A 20,819-nucleotide genomic window follows, 5' to 3' on the forward strand; every position below is an offset into this window, starting at 1 on the left:
CTCAACCATTCCAGGTAGTTCCACATCCATAAAGTGTATTTCCTTGATATAAGGAGTATACAGAGAAATATATCCCAGGACTCAATATCAGAAAATGTTATGTTTCTTTTGCGATAAAATAAACAATTGCTTTTCATTTTTTCTTTTCCTAGACAGTATGGATTTTGTCAATGATAATATTGTGAAATTCTCTGCTTTGGCCTCCTGGAAGTTTAGAGCTTGTATAGTTTGCATTTCTATCTGCTAATCCTACCTATTTGTTATTTTGCCTGGTCTTCATTTCTACTCCTTACTTTTTATTATGATATAAAATTATATTAATAGATACATGTATGTGTACATATATACACATATATATTTCAAAATCACTTTAAATTATTTGTGGAATGGAGTAACATATAAATATTAACACATGAAGCAAATGTTCTTATTAAGGCCTTCCTACATGCCAGCCTATGTGTTGTATGTACTGGACATATTATGTAGGCTATCTCATTTAACTCCACCAAACAGTGTTTCATTGCTGCAAAAAATATATACCTGGCAGCCAAGCCCCTGAACACAAGTTAGCTTTTATAAGATTATACTTTCTTAAACATGAGGAAGCCTGGAGAAATCAATTGTTAACTGTGGGCCAACCCAGCAAGAGCTGTAATCAGAGTTCCTCAGTTGGAGTCCCAGCTCCAGAACTTACTATCCATTTGACATTGGGCAACTCTTTTATTCTCTTTCACTTTCATTTTCTTTTTTACTAACTAGGTGATAATTTCCATATCACAGGGTTGGCTTAAGACACTTGAGGCAGCCAAAAAGTGCTCAGCAAATTATAACCACTATTTTGCATGGCAAAATTTAACAAAGACTAACTACATCAAAAAGTCAGAAAAAAAGAAAAATTAGCCAATGCATCAAGTTGAAACCATGATGTTCTGAAACAATAACAGTTTTTCACTGATTCTTAATTTTCCTGTTTATTAATTTACACTACTTGAATTAGTCACTCACCAGAATGCTGAATCTTGTAGACCCATCATTTTCATCAAATCCTTACACTTTTTTCTCTCTTTTGTAACATTGAGTGATACAAAATATATAAGAGGGGAGAAATAAAGTGAGCAGTATAAAATAAATATCTCATTTTGAAGACCATCTTTAGAAATAAAAGGTAATGTCTTCATATTTGTAGCAGTAACTGACATCAAGTCCTCCATCACAGAGTGATTTGCTGTGATCTAAAGAAGAATTTAAACAAATATCATCATTATTTAAAGGATAGAAACTGGTGAAATTTGAATAAGCTCTGTAGATGGTATGAATGTCAATTTTCTGGTTTTGTTATTATACTACAGTTATGGAAGATGTTACCACTGGGGGAAACTGTGTGAAGAATACATGGACCTCCCTGTACATTGTTTTTACAGCTTCCTGTACTTCTACAACTACTTCAAAATTGATTTAAAGTTTAAACTAATTTTTAAACTTTATTTTTAACATTGAAAAATAAATAAGCAATGTATTTCTTTGTCTGGATACCTGCTTCATTATATAACCATAAGAAAACCTGAGTGTCTATCATTTCTATGGTTTGAATATGTCCCTTCTAAGCTTCATATTGAAACTTAATCCCCGTTGTGGTGATATTAGGAGGTGGGGCCTCCTCGGAATTGGTTAAGTCATGACAGTGGAGCCCTCATGCATGAATTAGTGCCTTATAGCAGGGCTGGAGGGAACTAGCTGAGGACCTTTTTGCCCTTCTGCTGGTCCACCACGTGAGGACACCTAGACAGTGCCATCTAAGAGGAATGGGCCTTCACCAGACTCTGAACCTGCTAGCACCTTGATCTTATACTTCTGAACCTTCAGAACTGTGAGAAACAAAATTTCCATTCTTTATACATTACCCAGTCTCAGATATTTTGTTATAGCCACACAAACGGACTAAGATAATCACCTTTCATCAAAATCTTGATGTCTCTGGAATTAGTTTACATTAATTATTAGAACTTTTCCATTAAGCACTTACTTCTATAATAGCAGCATTAATGGCAGTTTGTAAAGTAACAAATCCTCTATTCCAGTATGTGGTTAATGAACAGTGAAACTCTTCATATCCCTCCCAGCAATGAGCTGTAAGCACAAAGAAAAGCACAAACAACATTATGGGATGAGGACAGTTAGAAAATATGAAACAAGAATCCAGAAGGAAACAATCTAGAGGAGACTCCACCAGTCAGAACTTTTAACTATATAGAAAAAGAAAGCAAATACATGAATGTTCTTAATGCAATTTTACTTATGCAGACCACAGCATGCTTAGAAAGTCTTAGAAAATAAAAAGATGAAAGCAAACACTCTGCTCCAGCCATAGTGGACTCCTTGCTACACCTCAAAATACCAAATGCATCTCAGCACTAGAACTTTTCTTGAACTTGAATGCTCTCCCTCTAGATGGATACATGGCTCAATCTTTCCCTTTATTTTTATCACCTTAAGGACTTTCCTGAATACCATGAATAAAATATCTAAAATAGTTCTTTCAGTCTCTGTCTTCTAACCCTGCTATATTTGACTGTGTCGAGTATATTGTTTTTCCCCATCCCCTGTCCCTTACCAGAATGATTCCTGCAAGCAAGCTCTGTGTTTCGTTCACTTCAATCCCCAGGACCAAGAACAGTGCATAGAACATAGTAGGCAGTTAGCAAACAAAAGAACTAATTTTATTAGTCACATCAATTCTACTTCCTAAAGTGGCCTCTAATCCATTGCCATTGGCCTCTCTCCCAGTCAGCTGCCTCCACTATGGTCTAAGGTTTCATTACATCCTCCATAACCCCTCTGCAATCCATTTTCTGGGCTGAATCTGGAGTGCTCCCTTAAACTTGGAAACCTAATCACATCTTTGTCCTGATTAAAGCACCTCAATGGCTACTCATTGCCTAGCTTCCCAAGATGCCACAGCCAGGGCTGGGGAACCTGCAGCCTCAAGGCCACATGTGGCCCTCCAGATCCCCAAGTGCAGCCCCTCGACCAAATCCAAACTTCATGGAACAAATCCCTTTATTAAATGTGTTTGCTCTATTTTCTCATGTGTCATTGAAAGCATCTCTGTTGCCCATCCCCACCTGTTCTTTATGCTGAAAACATGAAAAATACCATAATGATATTTTATATCAAAACTCACCTGAGAGATCTTCATCTGACAAAGCTGGAATGTCATATCCCTGAAAAAATTTTAACTTATATGAGAAAGCATCATTAAAGATGACTCCCACAGCATGCGGTGTATTTTCTGCAAGTATTTTATCCATATGTTTTACATTTGGTACCCCAATGATTCTTTCTCCTGTGAATTACAAGGTAAAAAATAGACATAGAAAACTGTTATAGAGTTTCACCAAAACAAAACGTGACATATAACTGTACCACCATATATTTTTCATTAGACTTAAACTAAAATCATTTTCCATTTAAATCAAACTTGAATTAAAAGGCAAGGAGGGAAATTTTATTTTAATGCTTTAGATTCTAGAATCAGAAGACATGCATAAGAATTAACTGTTTTCTTTTCATAATGACAGGTACCAGGGCAAGTTTTAGGTACATAAAACACATTATGCCAGGATAAGTATGCATAAGAGAACTGGGGTAAAAATAAAGAAGTAATTGTTGTGGTTACTATACAGTTAGGGATTCCATATTTCAGATTTACTAAGCAAATCTTTGCCTTATGCAGGAAACAGGAAAACAAAGTGAATCTATTTCCAACAGCCATAAATGTCACTTGTTAGTAGTTGAGAATTAAAGAGTAAATAGCCAAACTGTGCCCAATTTGCCCATGAATGAAATATGCATTTTGTTTATCTTGGTTACATAATGACCTCATTTGGAATGAAGACCTTTAAAGACATTTACAAATTATACAATATGAACAACAGAATAAACTTCAGATTATCCATCCTTATTTTTCAGTTGTGAATTATTATTCAATAACCATGACCTAATTTCTGTCATTTAGATATTTGCCCCTGAGCTATATATCTTAATCATGGTATTTCCATGTTAAAAACACATACACTCACCAATGGTTATATTCCTCCTAGATACTATTCTGCAAATCTGACATTATAAATCTGTTTAGTTATATTCCAATAGAAATGAGGACCTCCCTGAACTGGACCTCCATCAAGCTGAAAAAATTTCACAGCTAATTGTTGTGAGAGAAAGAAAAAAAATAAACAAATTTGTATGCTATCTTGATACTTAAATTATTAACATAATGTATCACTTTAACTTCAAATTAACATATACATATGTTATCAACATGATATAAACCAACATCAGTAATTCTCTTTTTGCCATGAGTACACCTACCTTTCAAAAAAAGAGCAAATGCTGTTTTATTCATTATCTGCTGGGTTACATTAGAGATTGGTGTATACACAACCGTTCTAAAAGAGCTATTAAATTGATCTACCCTTCCCAGATCATGAGGAGGTGTTTCAGGAAACTGGACACTTCTTAAAAAACTTGAAAACAGACCCAGACACAGTCCTAGAAGTATTGAGAGACCCCATTCCTATAACACATAAAAAAAAAAAGAAAAAGAAAAAGAAAAAAATTTAGGTTGTGTTCACTTAAAGAGCTCAGTAAATATAAAAGAACTGTTGAAACCAAATTCCAATTTTGCCATAAAGTTGACTTCTCTCTGCTCTTTACTCCTCAGAGCAAGGAGAACCCAATGAAAGATAAATACTGAGACTGTAGCCACATTTATCATTTTTCAATACTAAAACAAAACTTTTGCATTAAATCATGAACTGCTGCAAAAGCCATCATAGAAACTAACAGGATGACTAAAAATAAAGGATGATAATTTCTATATGCACTGGCAGCCTACTCTAGAGTTTCTAAGACACAGAGAATCCCAGATAGAGCTCGCGGTGGCAAATAGCAATATTTTTGTCAGTCAGCTGCAGTATCTTTGCATTAGAAACTAAAGAAAATGAAAAGTAACTGAATGGTAGAGACTACTACTATCACCATTCACCAACAGCAATCATCTCATCCCCTTTGGCACAATGCTAGACTACATTCCCAGCCTCCTGAAATTAAGTGGGACCAAGTGGTTGAGTTCTGTCCAGTGGGATGTGGGCAGGGGTAATATGTACCACTTGCAGGCCTGGCTCACGGACTCTTGTATGCCCTTCTGTATTCTCTGTTTCAGTCCCTCTCTTTCCTGATCTTCTGACTGGATGCAGAGGATCCAGTAGAGGTCTCCAGCTAGGGAAATGGCAAAGTCCCTAGATGAGGACGACTGGGTTCCTGAATGACTATGTGGAGAAGATTCCTTCACCCACCCAACTCAACTCACTTCCACTATTGACCTTTAGACTGTGAAAAGTAAAAAATAACTGTTTGCTATGTTAAACCACTGAAATTTAGGATCGTCACTTAGAGTTAGCCCATCTGCCTAAGCCAAACTGACTATCAGTGGTTTTACTTCGTCATAATCTTGGAAATAATCTTTGTGTAAAAAATTCACAGCTTTGAAAATAAATCCACAATATCAAAATTTCTCAAATCAAAGTTTATCTTCTAGGAGACATTTTTCTTATTTTTTGGCTCTACATGTGTAACATTTGGTAGCAGCTTTAACAGTTGCTATAATTTACCATATAATTAAATTTTCACTTAATCTCTATTTTTTAATATAAGTAATACTTCTATTCTTTATAATTTTATGTTATTCTTCAGGGACTGTTGTGACTCTCTCAATTCAACAAATACAACTAGAAACAACCTTAAAACATCCAGTCTGCTTATTAAAATATAACTTAAGAGAACCAGTAGGTAATGAAATTCTATAGGCGCGCTAACTGTGGAAAAAGGCAAACTTTTGAACATACCAATGAGCTTTCTCTTTTCATTCTCCATTTCTTAAGAAAATTCTTGCGCAGAAGTGCTTGAGTTTGCTGATACACAGTTTTCTGTTTCATACTCATTTAGCCTGTTCATTAAATGAACAAGGAGAAAGTAAATATGGCAGAACACAAAGTAGAAAAAATAAGTGTAATAAAAAAAAAACCTTGATCATATTTTTAAGCAAAATATTTACCACCTTTAAGAAATGTAAAAAAATGGACTTAAAATATTATTTCAATAATTCATGACTATAAAATGTCACCTCAAATACATTCACCTTAGGCTATTTGGGGGAGTAGGTAATGGTAGGAAGGTAAAGTGATTATTTTCTCAATTTTACACTCAGAGTACTACAATGAGCAAGGTATAATTAGCGTTTAGAATGTACAAGATAATGTCAACTTTTAGGCCTTTTAAAACAGAACTTCCAAGTATATAAATACAGTAATTTAATTAATTTCATTCTGTTAATAGTCATTTCCTGTTCTTTACATTTAAATAAAAGTTCCAGAGCTAATCAAATTAACATCAAAATTCTGATAACTTAGATTCATCTGAAAAATAAATTATTTTCATTAGATACAGCCTCAATGAAATATTTTCTTATAGTTCTTACCTTCAGATTGAAATGAACAACTTTTATCAAAAGAGTTAGGCTGTGGAAGAATAATCCAGGCTCAAACTACTTGAAACTTGATTCTGAGACACGAGAAGAGTAAAGCAATTTCTCTCAGTTTTCTGAATTCAGAAGTCCCTAGATAGCAGGAAACAAATTACAAAACTAGTTTTAAAAGAAGAAAAAAGAAATCACATGGGAAAGTAATTTTGCCAAAATGTGTGCAAAGAGACAGAAACTTTTTTTGTTTTTGTAATCTCAAAATTAAATTTTTTTCAGATTTGCATATCAAATCTGAAAGAATTTCTCATCTAATACAGAAGTATATTTTTCTGTTGTCCTATATTCTACTGTTACAATCTACACAATAAAAATTGTTTGGAAAAAATAGAAAAATTTAGTCATTAGGCCTTTAACATAAAACACACAAGAATTTGGAAATATCTGATAATAGATTGATTTCAGCAGTGTCCACACACATATTTGGCACAGCAGAACAAAACAGAGCTTTACTTACTGTCAGAAAAATTAGATAAAGTACGCTAGAAACACTGTGAAACCCCAGTTCTTTTTCTGTCTAAGGCAACAATTAAAACTTCTTTATTTCTACTTCTTCATTTATTCTTTAAATGGGTGCCTACTCCCAGCAGCTCTTACTCAGGCTGGTTTCTGAAAAGGGTGTAGTCAGACCAAACTGCACATGATGAACTTGTTTTGTTTTCTGTGTCTTTTTTCCTAAGCCAATTATTCTTCAGGGAAATGACTGATCTGTGGTTGGTTGGGAATAAGACAAACTCTGTGTTTGTTCACTTGGCCTTTCAACTACAGGGATAAGGGAGAAAATGGTAAACAAGGAAAATGGAACTAGTCTGTCAGAATTAATGAGACCAGGATGGGGGAAGGAACAAAGAAAGAGCAAAAACAGTAAGTAACCAAGCAAAGCAGTTAAACTTGTATGTGAATCTTTTTTTACCCCCACTACTAGCGACTAAACACAACTGCCAATTATATGTTTGACTACTTCAGACTGTGTGGGCAGAATATTATGAAGCTGATCTTTTTTTTTCCTGATAAAGCTAAGCAATCCATTATCTTGCCATAGAGAAACTCCTAGGATGAACAAATGAAGAATCATGAACACATTTTTATTTTTTGTCCCACTCTGTTCACAGTGGATGCTGGATTTCATAAGACATACGAACAAAATAAAATTAAGTAGATTGCCAAAGACTACAAAACATATAAAAAGATTCAGGTGAATTTTTGTGCTCGAAGGCTAGGAAAAACTGAAATGTATTCAGTTCTCATTGCATAGTCTATCTCTCTCCGTAAAAAGTTTCAAACTTTTCTTGACCTGCCACAGTAAATGGCAAAACAGGAAACCAAAGTCCATGAATTGGGAAATCTCAAATATTTGACATGGCTCCCAATCCACAGATGTTAATAATCATAAAGCTGAGAGATGTTCTGGAGTAAAGGAGATAATTTAAACAACAACAACAAAAACAGTTAAAGCCATGATTCTATTAGGTACATATATTTCTCTCTTTAGCAATTAGTTCTAGTTTTAAAAATAGTCAACAGTGAAATATTGCATGTCTTTTTATGTTGAAAATTGTCGTTAACAAAGTTAATAAAGATGTTCTTTTAAAAAGCTCATGAGGTGGGGGGAAGGTCATAAACACTGAACATTTTGTACCAATAATACAATAAAAATTCAAAGTTTCTTTTAAATTATCTGGAATATAGTTAATGTTTTTATTAATTTCGTTGCTGTTATAGCTGTTTTACACCCTTCATACTCTACTTTAGGAATCATTTTTCACTCAGCCTTTCTTATAATTGTATTAAAATTCACAGTTATAATATCAATAATTATTTAGATTAAATAATATATTTTACTAGTTTCATTTCTTACCATTGCTTCTCATGTATGTTTTCTCTTCCTTTTTCTTACTTCTTTATTTGAATTTATTTTCATTTATGCGAGGCCATTTTCCTTATTTAAATGTGAAGATTTCCTCCAAAATGGTGACCTAATATGATGAGGAAGTGTTCAATCTCTAGCTAGAAGGACACTGAAATGTGGAGAAAATATATTCCAAAATAGAAGTTCCTATATAAAACCAAACTTAAAAAAGGAAGAGGAAAAGATGAAAGTAATAAACAATGGAGGAAACAAAGAAAAACTGGAAGGCATATCCCCAGGTGTTAAAAATGAAAAGGGAAATTAAGGTTTCTTTTAAGCTGTGAGTGGCGTTTCAGACTCCCCAGCAGTCCAAGGATATATTGGACTGAGAACAAGACCTTAGGTGTTTTAATGCTGCTGTGACCTGGAAGTGGCCCTTGACAGGTTGGGAAGTTGGAATTCATATCCCTGCATGAATCCAGAAGCTTCACAGGACTATCCAATGCTAAAAATAGACTAAAAAAAAATCTCACATAATACCTCAGAGAAGAGTAAAGACATGCATTCTCTTCCCAATCACTGGAACACATTATATTTTCCATAGAAAATTAAACCCCCAAGTATACATAGCATACATGAAATACAGGAGAGAGATCTGAATTTATTCTCTCTGCTTAATAACATGTCCAGGAAAAATATCTTAGCAGTTAGTGTATGCACTCTAGAACCAAACTTGGCTTCAAATTCTGGCTCTGCTGTGTACTGTGTGACCTTGCACAATCCATTTAACCCTTTCTCCCTCAGTTTTTTTATTCATAAAACTGGGGAAATGACAGTGTTAATAAGGTTATTGTAGGGATTACCTTCATTCATATAAATAAAGTATATAGAACAATGCCTGAAAAATTGTAAAAGCTCAAAAACTGTTATTTTTTGCTACTGATACTTCCACTCCTCCTCCTCCTTCGCCTCCTCCTCCTACTACTATCCTAGAGCTCCACAGAGAAGATGCAGACAATTCTATAAAGATATATCGAAAACTCAAAACACAAAGTAACAGAGTTAAAATATATATATATTCCTCCCAGAAGCTAAATTCATAATCAAAATCCCACCATGAAAAAAAATCTGCAGGCCATTAGAATGTTTATAGCAGCACAATTCACAATTGCAAAAGATGTGGAAACAACCCAAGTGCCCATCAATACATGAGCGGATTAAGAAAATGTGGTATATGTATACCATGGAGTTCTATTCAGCCACAAAAAACAAAGGTGATATAGCGCCTCTTGTATTATCCTGGATAAAGCTGGAACCTATTCTACTATGTGATTTATCCCAAGAATGGAAAAACAAGCACCACATACACTCACCATCAAATGGGTTTTAACTGATCAACACTTAAGTGTACATATAGTAATAACATTCATCAAGTGTCGGGCAGATGGGAGATGGGAGGGGGTTGGGTATGTACACACCTAATGGGTGTAGTGCACACCGTCTGGGGGATGGACACGCTTGAAGTTCTGACTTGGGTGGGACAAGGGCAATGTACGTAACCTAAACATTTGTACCCCCATAATATGCTGAAATAAAAAAGAAAAAGAAAAGAAATGAATTTGGAAAGAAGTCAATTAAAAAAAATCTGCAGACCAAACCACGGGACTATTAGCAAACTCAATAACTAAAAGTAACAAAAACTATAACAGGCTATAAAGTATATATCTAAAGTATTAAATATATGTCAGTTAAAACAGGAGACAAAATAAAGGAAAACTAATAGGAAAATAACCCATTAGAACATATAAGGATTTATAGAGAGTAATAAGAGTTAAGATTAAAAACTTGATAAGTTTTATAGCAGATTAGATATAGCTGAAGAAAAAATTAATAAATAAAAAATGTAACTGAAGAAATCACATAAAATTCAATGTAAAAACAGAAAAAGATGAAAAAAATATTGAAGAGAGGTTATAGGACACAAAAGACAGAATAAGAGCATCCGGCACATGTCTAATAGGCATTCCATAACAAGAAAAATAAAGAGAATAAATAGGAGGAATATTCAAAGATAAAATGCATGAGAATTTTCCCAAATTAAAGATATTATCCCTAAGATCAGAAAAACAATGTGTCCCATGCAAAGTTATAAACAAACAAAAGTCCAACAACTAACTACTTTGCAGTGAGCTTGAGAGGGGTTGGGTGAGAGAAGAGAGGAAAGAGAGAGAGAGAGAAATATTTAAAAAGCAATAAAATAGAAAAGACAGATAACCAACTAAGGATCAACAGTTAGCCAAAGATGTCATAAAGCAATGGACTAATGTCCTGAAAGAGTTAAAGGAAAATGAACCATCAACCCCAAATTCTACACCCAGCTAAATGTGCATAGAATAAAGATATCTTCAGATAGAATTTACCACTTACACAGCCTGGTTGAAAGAATACTAAAGGATTCATATATTTCAGTTAGAAATAATAAAATAAAATAATTTTTAAAAAAGGAAATTGAACTCAAACCAAAGCAATGGAGTCTCAAAAGTACTTAGTAAATAAGTCATATTTACCAAAGTCATATATAGTCAGAAGTATTTGGTAGTAGATATTTATTTGATTTGGCAAATCAACTGTAAACAATAATTCTGTGGGAGAGGAGACAGAATTTCCCACCAACCTACACATTTCCTCATTCTCTGATGATGGAATCTTAGATGTTTCTATGATTTTCGTAGATTTTACATTGCTTGTTAAGAATAGAGAAGGAACTGGTGTGGGAGTAGAAAATGTTAGGGCTTTTCACATGTATAGTATTCCATTATTTTCCTCAGTTTGTTGTGGGGGCCCAAAGTTATTGGGGATTACTGTTCTGCTTAACTACTTTTCACTAGAAATTCTCCCCCAGATCACTTAAAAAGCATCCCTTGTGAGCTATAATATGAAAGATAATTCAGCGATGGAGAGGGGATATTTGACAGAGTAATAGTCTTGAGTAGAGGAACGGGGTTGATGATGACATCATGCACAGGTGTGGAGGTTGGCCTTATATAAGAACCTTAATCATTTAAGCTAATGAGAAGTAAGTCTGAGTGCGTGAGTACAATACAACCTGGTTGGTTGCTGAGGTTATGGAAGCTTATGAAGACATTCTCTTCCTATTGCTCCATTTTCATAGTCAAATGGGAATCAAGGTCTTCTGAAAATCAAAGAAAGGGGGAAAGATGTTAGAGGTCTGAGGACATAAAAGATGTGACTAGGTTATTTATGTAGTTATCAAATTCAGTGGGAGAGTGGATATATTAAAGGAATATAGTGGAGTTGGCAGACAGAACTAAAGGCTCCACTTGAAGTCAGAGGTCATCTATTTAATGTGAGACTAGTTGTTACATTGAGGTATAATTTCTACCAATGTTTATCCCACAAATGCAGGAACAAAGTGGATGGAGAGCTGGGTTTAACCAAGGTCGGGCTTTTGCCAGGTCATTATGATGGAAAGTGAGAGAATCAAGCGTTGATGGTGTATACAAGGAAGTGGCTACTGGATGAAGTAGGTCTCTTGCTTGAAAGTCGAGGACTCCTAAGTGGAAATGCTAGATATCTCTTCCTTCTTGCCAACTTGATTTGGTCCACTGGTTCCCACATGATGCTTTCAAGTACATTACAGGGAACTGACTCACTGTGTCCAGAAAGATGATGAACTTTTGGAGGGGACTTGGTTTTCTAGGATTATATCAAAACTTGGAGGTAAGACAGAATATGTGGCTGTGATCCATTTCTTAAGTAGAGAAACATTTCAAGTAAACTAGGATTTAGCAGGTTGGCAGCAAATTAGAGCTAACCACAAGTTTTCTGGAATTTTAGCTGCAGCAGTAATTTTAGCCATCTATTTCTTCTCCTTTTGCATGTTTTCTTCTTACAAGATTATTTTGCTTATCTGCTTAATGAAGAACATGTACAGCCATCCATTTGTGGCCATAGTGACTAGGCTAAAACATCAGGATTGTACCAGCATTACCCTAGAACAAAATCTTAGCACCAAGAGTTTGTAGATCTCTCTATAGAACTATCCCAACTGCCAGAATCTCAGTACTTACTCAGATCACTGAGAGTTTAAATTATCCCAGTCTGGATGTGGCACTGCTCCAACTCTATTCATTGTTATTCCTAGTTTGGAGTCATATGATGTAGGTACAGCTACTGGTGGCCCACCCCTGTGAGCCTGCCAAAAGAAAAGAAAGCTGTCCTCAGAAAAGGGGAAACTGAACCCACAAGCACTCTGAAATGTGACTAGTACAAAATTAAAAATAGTATTATATATAAGATCTTCTCTGTTTCTGGAACTAATTGTGCTTCTTTGGAGAATTTGCTGATTATTCCATTTGGTTTTGACCTTTCTGTAGTATAATTCTCCTTATCTGGCCAATGTTTTTACCATTAATGGCCCATATTAAAGAGGTCTAGATCAACTAGCACTGTGGTTGGTTATTGTGGACTCTCTTGTAATTTATTAGGTCAATGTCACTTTTTTTTTCTGACTATATTTTTGCACCCATTAACTGTCCTCACTGCAACCCTTCCCAGCCTCTGGTAACTGTCATTCTACTCTCTATCTCCATGAGGTCAATTGTTTTTAACATTTTGCTCCCACATATAAATGAGAACATGGGATGTTTGACTTTCTGTGTTTGGCTTATGTCACTTAACATAATGCTCTCCAGTTCCATCCATGTTGTTGAAAATGGCAGGATTTCATTCTTTTTGTGGCTATATAATATTTCCATTGTGTATATGTACCGTAATTTCTTTATCCAGTCATCCACTGATGGACACTTAGGTTGATTCCATATCTTGGTTTTTGTGAATAGTGCTACAATAAACATAGGAGTGCAGGTATCTTTTCGATACACTGAATTCTCCTCCTTTGGATATAGACCCAGAAGTGGGATTGCTGGGTCATATCGTAGTTCTGTTTTTAGTTTTTTGAGGAGACTCCATACTGTTCTTCACAGTGGTTGCACAATTTACGTTGTCACCAACAGCGTATGAGGGTTCCCCATTCTCCACATCCTCATCAGTATTCATCATGGCCTGTCTTCTTGATAAAAGCCATTTTAACTGAGGTGAGATGGTATTTCACTGTAGTTTTGATTTATATTTCTCTGGTGACTAATGTGTTGAACATTTTTTCATATACCTGTGGGTTATTTGCATATCTTCTTTGAGAAATGTCTATTGAGATCCTTTGTCCATGTTTTAATCAGATTATTTGATTTTTTTTCCTATTGAGTTATTAGAGCTCCTCATATATTCTAGTTATTAATACCTTGTTATATGGGTAGGGGTAGTTTGCAAATATTTTCTCCCATTCTGTGGGTTGTCTCTTCATTTTATTGTTTCCTTTGCTGTGCAGAAGCTTTTTAGCTTGATATGATCCCACTTGTCCAATTTTGCTTTGGCTGCCTGTGATTTGGGGGTATAATCAAGAAGTTCTTGTCCCGACCAATGTCCCCAATGTTTTCTTTTAGCACTTTCATGGTTTCAGGTCTTAAAGTCTTTAATACATTTTGATTTGATTTTTGTATATGGCAAGAGATATTCTACATATGGATATCCAGTTTTCCCAGCACCATTTATTGAAGATGCTATTCTTTGTCTGGTTTTGGTATCAGGGTGATATAGGCCTCAAAGAATGAGTGTGGGAGTATCCCCTCCTCCTCAGTTTTTTAGAATAGTTTAAGGAGGATTGGTATTCGTTTTTGTTTGAATGCTTGGTAGAATTCAGCAGTGAAGTCATCAGGTCCTGGGCTTTTCTTTGATGGGAGACTTTTTATTACTGTTTCTATCTTGTTACTAGTTATTGGTTTATTCAGGTTTTGGATTTCATCCTGGTTCAATCTTGGGAAGTTGTATGTCTAGGAATTTATACATTTTTCCAGCTTTTGCAATTTATTGGCATATAGTTGCTCATAGTAGATTTTAATGATCACTTGGATTCCTATATTATGAGTTGTAATGTTTCCTTTTTCATCTCTGATTTTATTTATTTGGGTCTTCTCTTTTTTTTCTTAGTCTAGCTAAAGGTGTACCAATTTTGTTTATCTTTTCAAAAAAACAACTTTTTGTTTTGTTGATCTTTTGTATATTTTTGTAGTTTCAATTTTATTTTTTTCTTCTCTGATCTTAATTATTTCTTTTCTTCCACTAATTTGGATTTGGTTTGTTCTTGTTTTTTTAGTTCTTTGAGATGCATAATTGGGTTGTTTATTTGAAGCTTTTCTACTTTTTTGATATAGGCACTTACTACTATAAACTTTCCTCTTATTACTGCTTTTAGTGTGTCCCATAGGTTTTGATATGTTGTGTTCTCATTTTCATTTGTTTCAAGAAATTTTTTGGCCGGGTGTGGTGGCTCATGCCTGTAATCCTATCATTCTGGGAGGCTGAGGAAGGAAGATTGCTTTAGATCAGGAGTTAGAGACCAGCCTAAGCAAGAGCGAGACACTGTTTCTACTAAAAAAAAAAAAAAAAAAATAGAAAAAATTAGCCAGGCATGGTGGTATTCACCTATAGACCCAGCTACTCAGAGGCTGAGGCAGGAGGATTTCTTGAGCCCAGGAGTTTGAGGTTGCTATGAGCTCAGCTGACACCACGGCACCCTAGCCCAGGCAACAGAGCAAGACTCTGTCTCAAAAGAAAACAAAAAAAGAAATTTCTTAATTTCCTGCTTAATCTCTTCATTGACGCACTGATCATTGAGGAGCATATTGTTTAATGTTCATGTGTTTGAATATTTTCTGACGTTCCTCTTGTTATCGATTTCTAGCTTTATTCCATTGTGGTCTGACAAAATACTTGGTATGATTTTAATTTTTTTGAATGTTTTAAAACTTGTTTTATGGCCTAACATATGGTCTATCCTTGGGAACAATCCATGAGCTGAAGAGATGAAAGTGTATTCTGTAGCCATTGGATGAAACATTCTATAAATATCTATTAGGTCCATTTGGTCTATAGTGTAGACTAAGTCCAATATTAAGTTGTTGATTTTCTGTCTGGATGATCTGTCCAATGCTGAAAGTGAACTGTTGAGGTATCCAGTGATTATTGTATTGGGGTCTCTCTCTCTTTTTAGCTCTGATAATATGTGTTTTATATATCTGGGTGCTCCAACACTGGGTGCCTATATATTTAGAATTGTTATATCCTCTTGCTGAATTGACACCTGTATCATTATATCATGAACTCCTTTCTCTCTTTTTACAGTTTTTTCTTGAAATCTATTTTCCTCGTTGAAGTATAGCTACTCCTGATCTTTTTTGATTTCTATTTGCATGGGATATCTTTTTCTATCTCTTTATTTTCAGTCTATGTGTGTCTTTATAGGTGAAGTGGGTTTCTTGCAGACAACATATAGTTGGCTTTTGTTTTTTATCCATTCAGCCACTCTCTATCTTTTGTTGGGAGAATTTAGTCCATTCACATTCAATATCATTATTAATAGGTAAGGACTTACTACTGCCATGCTGTTATTTGATTTCTGGTTGTTTTGTGATCTTCTCTTTCTTACTTCTTACTCAAAATATAAGTGGTTTATACATTGCAATTACATGCAATAGAGTTTTCAGTATTTGTGTCCTTACTGTTACCAGTGAGTTGTACACCTTCAGTGACTTTTTATTTTTCATTAATGTCTTTTCAGATTGAAGAACTCTTGTTAGCATTTCTCGTCAGACAGGTCTGGTGTTGATGAAATCCCTCAGCTTTTCTTTATCTGGGTAAGTATTTCTCCTTCATGTTTGAAGGATGTTTTTTGAGTATATAATATTCCAGGTAAGGTTTTTTTGTTTGTTTGTTTGTTTGTTTCATTTGGCACTTTGAGTATGTCATGCTACTCTCTCCTGGTCTGTAAGATTTCCACTGAGAAGTCTGCTGTTAGATGTACTGGAGCTCCTTTATGTGATATGTTATTTTTTTCTTTTTTATTGCTTTCCTTTATCTGTGACTTTTGGGAACTTTATTATTAAATGCTTTGAGATAGTCTTGTTTGAGTTAAATCTGGTTGGTATTCTATGACCTTCTTGTACCTGAATATTTATATGTTTCTCTAGATATGGAAAGTTCTGTTATTATTTCTTTGCATAAACTTGCTACCCCAATTTCTCTCTCCACCTTTTCTTTAAGGCCAATAACTCTTAGATTTGCCTTTTGAGGCTATTTTCTAAATCTTGTAGGCATGCTTCATTCTTATTTATTCTTTTTTCTCTTCTGACTATGTATTTTCAAATTGCCTGTTTTCAAGTTCACTAATTCTTTCTTCTGCTTGGTCAATTCTGCTGTTGAGTGACTCTGATGCATTTCTCAGTTTGTCAACTGAATTCTTCAGCTCTAGACTATCTGCTTGTTTTTTTTATTATTTCAATCTCTTTGTTAAATTTCTCTGAAAGGCTTTTGAATTCCTTCTCTGTATTGTCTTGAAGTTCATTGAACTTCTTCAGGACAGCTATCTTGAATTCTTTGTCTGAAAGTACACCTATCTCCATCACTCCAGTATTGGACACTGATACCTTATTTAGTTTATTTTGTTAGATTATGTCTTCCTGCATGTTCTCGATGCTTGTAGATGTTTGTTGATGACTGGGAATTGAACAGTTAGGTATTTATTTTAATCTTCAAAATCTGGGCTTGTTTGAACCTGTCCTTCTTTAAGAAGGCTTTCCAGATATTCAGAGGGAATTGAGTGTTGTGATCTAAGTCTTTGATTGCTGCAGCCATATTAGTACTGGTGGTGCCTCAAGCCCAGTAATTCTGTGACTTCTGCAGACCCCTGTGGTACTGCCTTGGTGGCCTTGGGTAAGACATGGGAGAGTTCCCTGGATCACCAGACAAAATCTCTCACTCACTTCCCTCACTCTCTGTGCTGGGCTGCTGAAGTTGGGGGAGGAGTGATGTGGGCACTACCTAGGGGCCACTCCCTGGTGGCTACTAGCACCAGGTCATACTTGAAGCCAGTCCAGTCTCACCCAAAGGTAGTGATGACTATTGCCTGGCTACCTCTGGTGCTTATCCAAAGCCTAGGGGCTCTTTAGTCAGCAGTTGGTGAATCCTGCCAGGACTGGGTCCTTCTCTTCCTTTTCTTCTGGCCCAGGGTGGGTCCAGAAATTCCACCCAGGAACTAAGGCCTGGACTCAGGGACTTCAGGAGTCTGCATGGTACTTTATTTTACTATGGCTAAGATGGTAGCCAAGTTGCAAAACAAAGTCCTTTGAGCTCTTCCCTTTCCTGTCCCCAAATGGATGAAGACACTCCCTGAGTTGTGCTGCCTGCAGTTGGAGAAGGGGTGACACAGGCACTGACTTAGCTGCAGCTCCTGGTGGATCTCTGGGTCACATGTACCCCAAGTCCACTGGCTCTGAGCCAGCACAGCCACAGCAATTGACCAAGGACTGCAACCTTTGTGGCCTGACTTCCTTACAAATTTAGTCCAGGCCCCAGGCTGCTTTTTGTCAGCTGGTGGTGGGACTAGCTGGAACTCAAGTTTTGAGGCAGAGGATTTCCTTCTGGCTGGGCTGGTCTAAATGCTTTCTCCATGGGCACCGGAAGAATTCTTCCTGGTGCTGTGTTCCCCTGTGCCAGGAAGCCCTAAGTTTTAATGCAAAATCCCACAATAACTTCAGTATCCCTCCCCCGGGCACATGGATTCCCTCTCCACTGGGTGCACTGGAGTGGCACTGCCGGAGAATGGGGGAGTCGTAAGTAGGCAATGCAAAATGGTCTTTTCGGCCCTCTTCAGGGCCTCTTTTCTCGATACAATGTTAAAACCAAGTAGTATGATTGCTCACCTGATTTTTGGTTCTTCTGAAGGTGCTTACTTGCATGGATAGTTGTGGAATTTGGTGTTCATGCAGAGGGACGATCACTGGGCATTTCTATTTGGCCATGTTGCTCTGTCCCCTTTCCAGTCAATGTTACTACTTTTTCTTTCCTTTCTTTTTTTCTTTTTTCTTTTCTGACAAGTTATCCCCTCTCTTTGCCTTCTCCTCCATTTCTCTCTGTAAGTTGGGTAGATACAAGATTGCATAGAAACAAAGACCTTCTTCACTTCATTTACTACCACAGCCTGGAGACCACTTTGAATGAAGAGCCAGTTGTACTTTTCTCTTTCCATGTGATCCCCAACCTGCGTCTCAGTGGGGGAAACACAACAACAAAATGACACTACCTGGTAAAATGATCATTTGGCTGAGCATTTTCTTCCCCTGATAACCTCTCCTGTTCTGTTCAGTGATAGAACAGGCTTTCCCTTAGCTCAATCATGCTTTCAGGACTCCCGCAACCAATGCGGAAAAACATAATAGGGGATTTCAGAATTCTTTTCACTTTCCGGCTTTCAAAATCTGCTCACAAATTGGAGAGGTGTGTACTGGCTCCTGGTATCTTTCTTTTAGTTTGGTGAATAATTACCTGGGATGCTAACAAAGTAATTTGGGGATTACAATAAGAGCCCGGGCCTTTCTTAGTTGCATGGTAGATGTATTAATATATTTCTGTCAATTGTTTTCCCCATTTCAGTAGATAAGAGTGAGGGCATAATGGAAATAGGCACTTCACTTGTCATTACTGCCAGCAATTTCTAATTCCTTCCTTTCTTGGAGAATTTCTGAAAAGCCAGGGGAACTGGCTGGAGTGTACTGGTAAAACTCCACATGATGACCCAGGCATTCTAGGAATACACTCTAAATGATTAAGTAGGTAATTGCCAAACATATACATGCAGCATTCTCAGTTGTAGCACTGTTTATAACAGGGAAATGAAGAAACAACCTATATATCTTTCAAATGATTTTTTGACTAAAAAGTTTGAAATATCTAGACATTGAAATACTATATATGCATTAAAGAAAAGTGACATAGGTATATAATAAACTGGGAAGGTGTGATATTCATAGTAGGTTGTTAAATAAGACAACTACAAAACAGTAGATATAATATTATCCAGTGTGTGTATATAATAGAAAAACGTAATAGCTAGGCAAGAGTTTTTTTCATATTTTAGACTTGTATAATTGGTATGATTTTTATAGCAAGCATATGTCAGAATTTTTAAAAATATTTTAAAAAATTAAATGGATGGAATTTGCCATTTTAAGCATACAATTCAGTGGCATTAATTATATTTACAATATTGTGCAACTATTACTGTTATCTAGTTCCAAAATTTTTCATCACCTCAAACAGGAATTCTGTAACCAGGAAGCAATAACTCCCATTCTCCCCTCCCCTCAATCCCTAGTAATCTTTAATCTCTTTCTATCTCAGAATGTCCCTATTCTAGATATTTCTTATGAGTGCAATCATACAATATTTGTCTTTTTGTGTTTGGTTTATTTCAAGTAAATTTTATATTATATACCTTTTACCACAATCAAAAATCAAATTGATTGAGACACTGAGAATTTGGGGTCAATAAATAGTCATTTATTTTATTTGCAACAATTGGCACTTGTTACCCAATCTAGCACAATCCTGCCATATTTTCTGATGCATTTGCTTCTGTATTCATCCAATCAGCATTTTTCACTGCTCTGCTACAAACGCTGCGTGTTGGAAGTGTTTGAAAGTCAGCAAATACACGCAAGCTCTGCTTCCACCAGACCTATCATCTCACTGCTGGTTCTGACTCTGCTTTTAGGGTGGCTTCTGTGGCAGTGGGTCTTCCTGTCACTTCTGGAACAAGCCAAATTTTACGTAGGTGTTTCACAGGTCATTCTTTGGCTGGCTTTTTCAGTTGGGATTCCAAAACCGTATAGTTAGTATAAATTCCAGCCCACTCATGTGCATAGCTTAGACTTTTCTTTTTTCCATCCAGAGACTGGGACAAACAGCTTCTCCAGGCTGTGGGCACAGCATATCAGGTTCCCTCTTCCAGCCTGAGCAGCCTTTCTTAGAAGCTGGCTTTATGCAGCTGTCATGGTTCTAAGTCTTCACTTCTCATCAACTTTACATCACTTCTCTAATCCTCATGTAGGCATAAAAATTCCAGTCCCTACCCTTAGAGGTTATATCCAGGTTTAATATAATGCTGGGCCACTGCAACATAAGCTGAAGCTTACTGCTCTGATAATATTAAAGTGGTTTTTGTTATATTTTATCCAGAATTTCATGTATTTATAATGGGAGGAAAGTCTGGTTTAACTAAGAACTGAGCTAAAAGACACAGACTACATATATGAGTTAAATACTCTTATTGACTATTACAAACATGGTGCTTACCAGATTTATAGCTGCTTCATGGAAACTGCCCTCCTAAGGGATAAGAGCCTAGGCCTTTCTTAACCATAAGGCTGACCATAATTTGTAACATAGGTACAAGACTAC

General features: G+C 35.9%; 1 protein-coding gene across 1 annotated transcript in view; it reads right to left on the minus strand.

Annotated features, from left to right (window-relative positions):
* ABCA6 (ATP binding cassette subfamily A member 6) overlaps positions 1-6,633 on the minus strand; it is a 50,313-nt gene extending 43,680 nt beyond the window's left edge. Inside the window, exons 1-6 of the mRNA XM_045569520.1 lie at positions 6,539-6,633; positions 5,907-6,007; positions 4,372-4,576; positions 3,182-3,343; positions 2,024-2,127; positions 1,006-1,232 (exon numbers count right to left, since the gene is read on the minus strand). Of these exons, the coding sequence (XP_045425476.1) occupies positions 1,006-1,232; positions 2,024-2,127; positions 3,182-3,343; positions 4,372-4,576; positions 5,907-6,002 (794 nt within the window). The 5' untranslated portion in view covers positions 6,003-6,007; positions 6,539-6,633. The remainder of the gene's footprint in view (positions 1-1,005; positions 1,233-2,023; positions 2,128-3,181; positions 3,344-4,371; positions 4,577-5,906; positions 6,008-6,538) is intronic.
* Between the last annotated feature and the right edge of the window lie 14,186 nt (positions 6,634-20,819).

This window comes from Lemur catta, chromosome 15 (genome assembly GCF_020740605.2).
Source record: "Lemur catta isolate mLemCat1 chromosome 15, mLemCat1.pri, whole genome shotgun sequence".
Taxonomy (NCBI): domain Eukaryota; kingdom Metazoa; phylum Chordata; class Mammalia; order Primates; family Lemuridae; genus Lemur; species Lemur catta.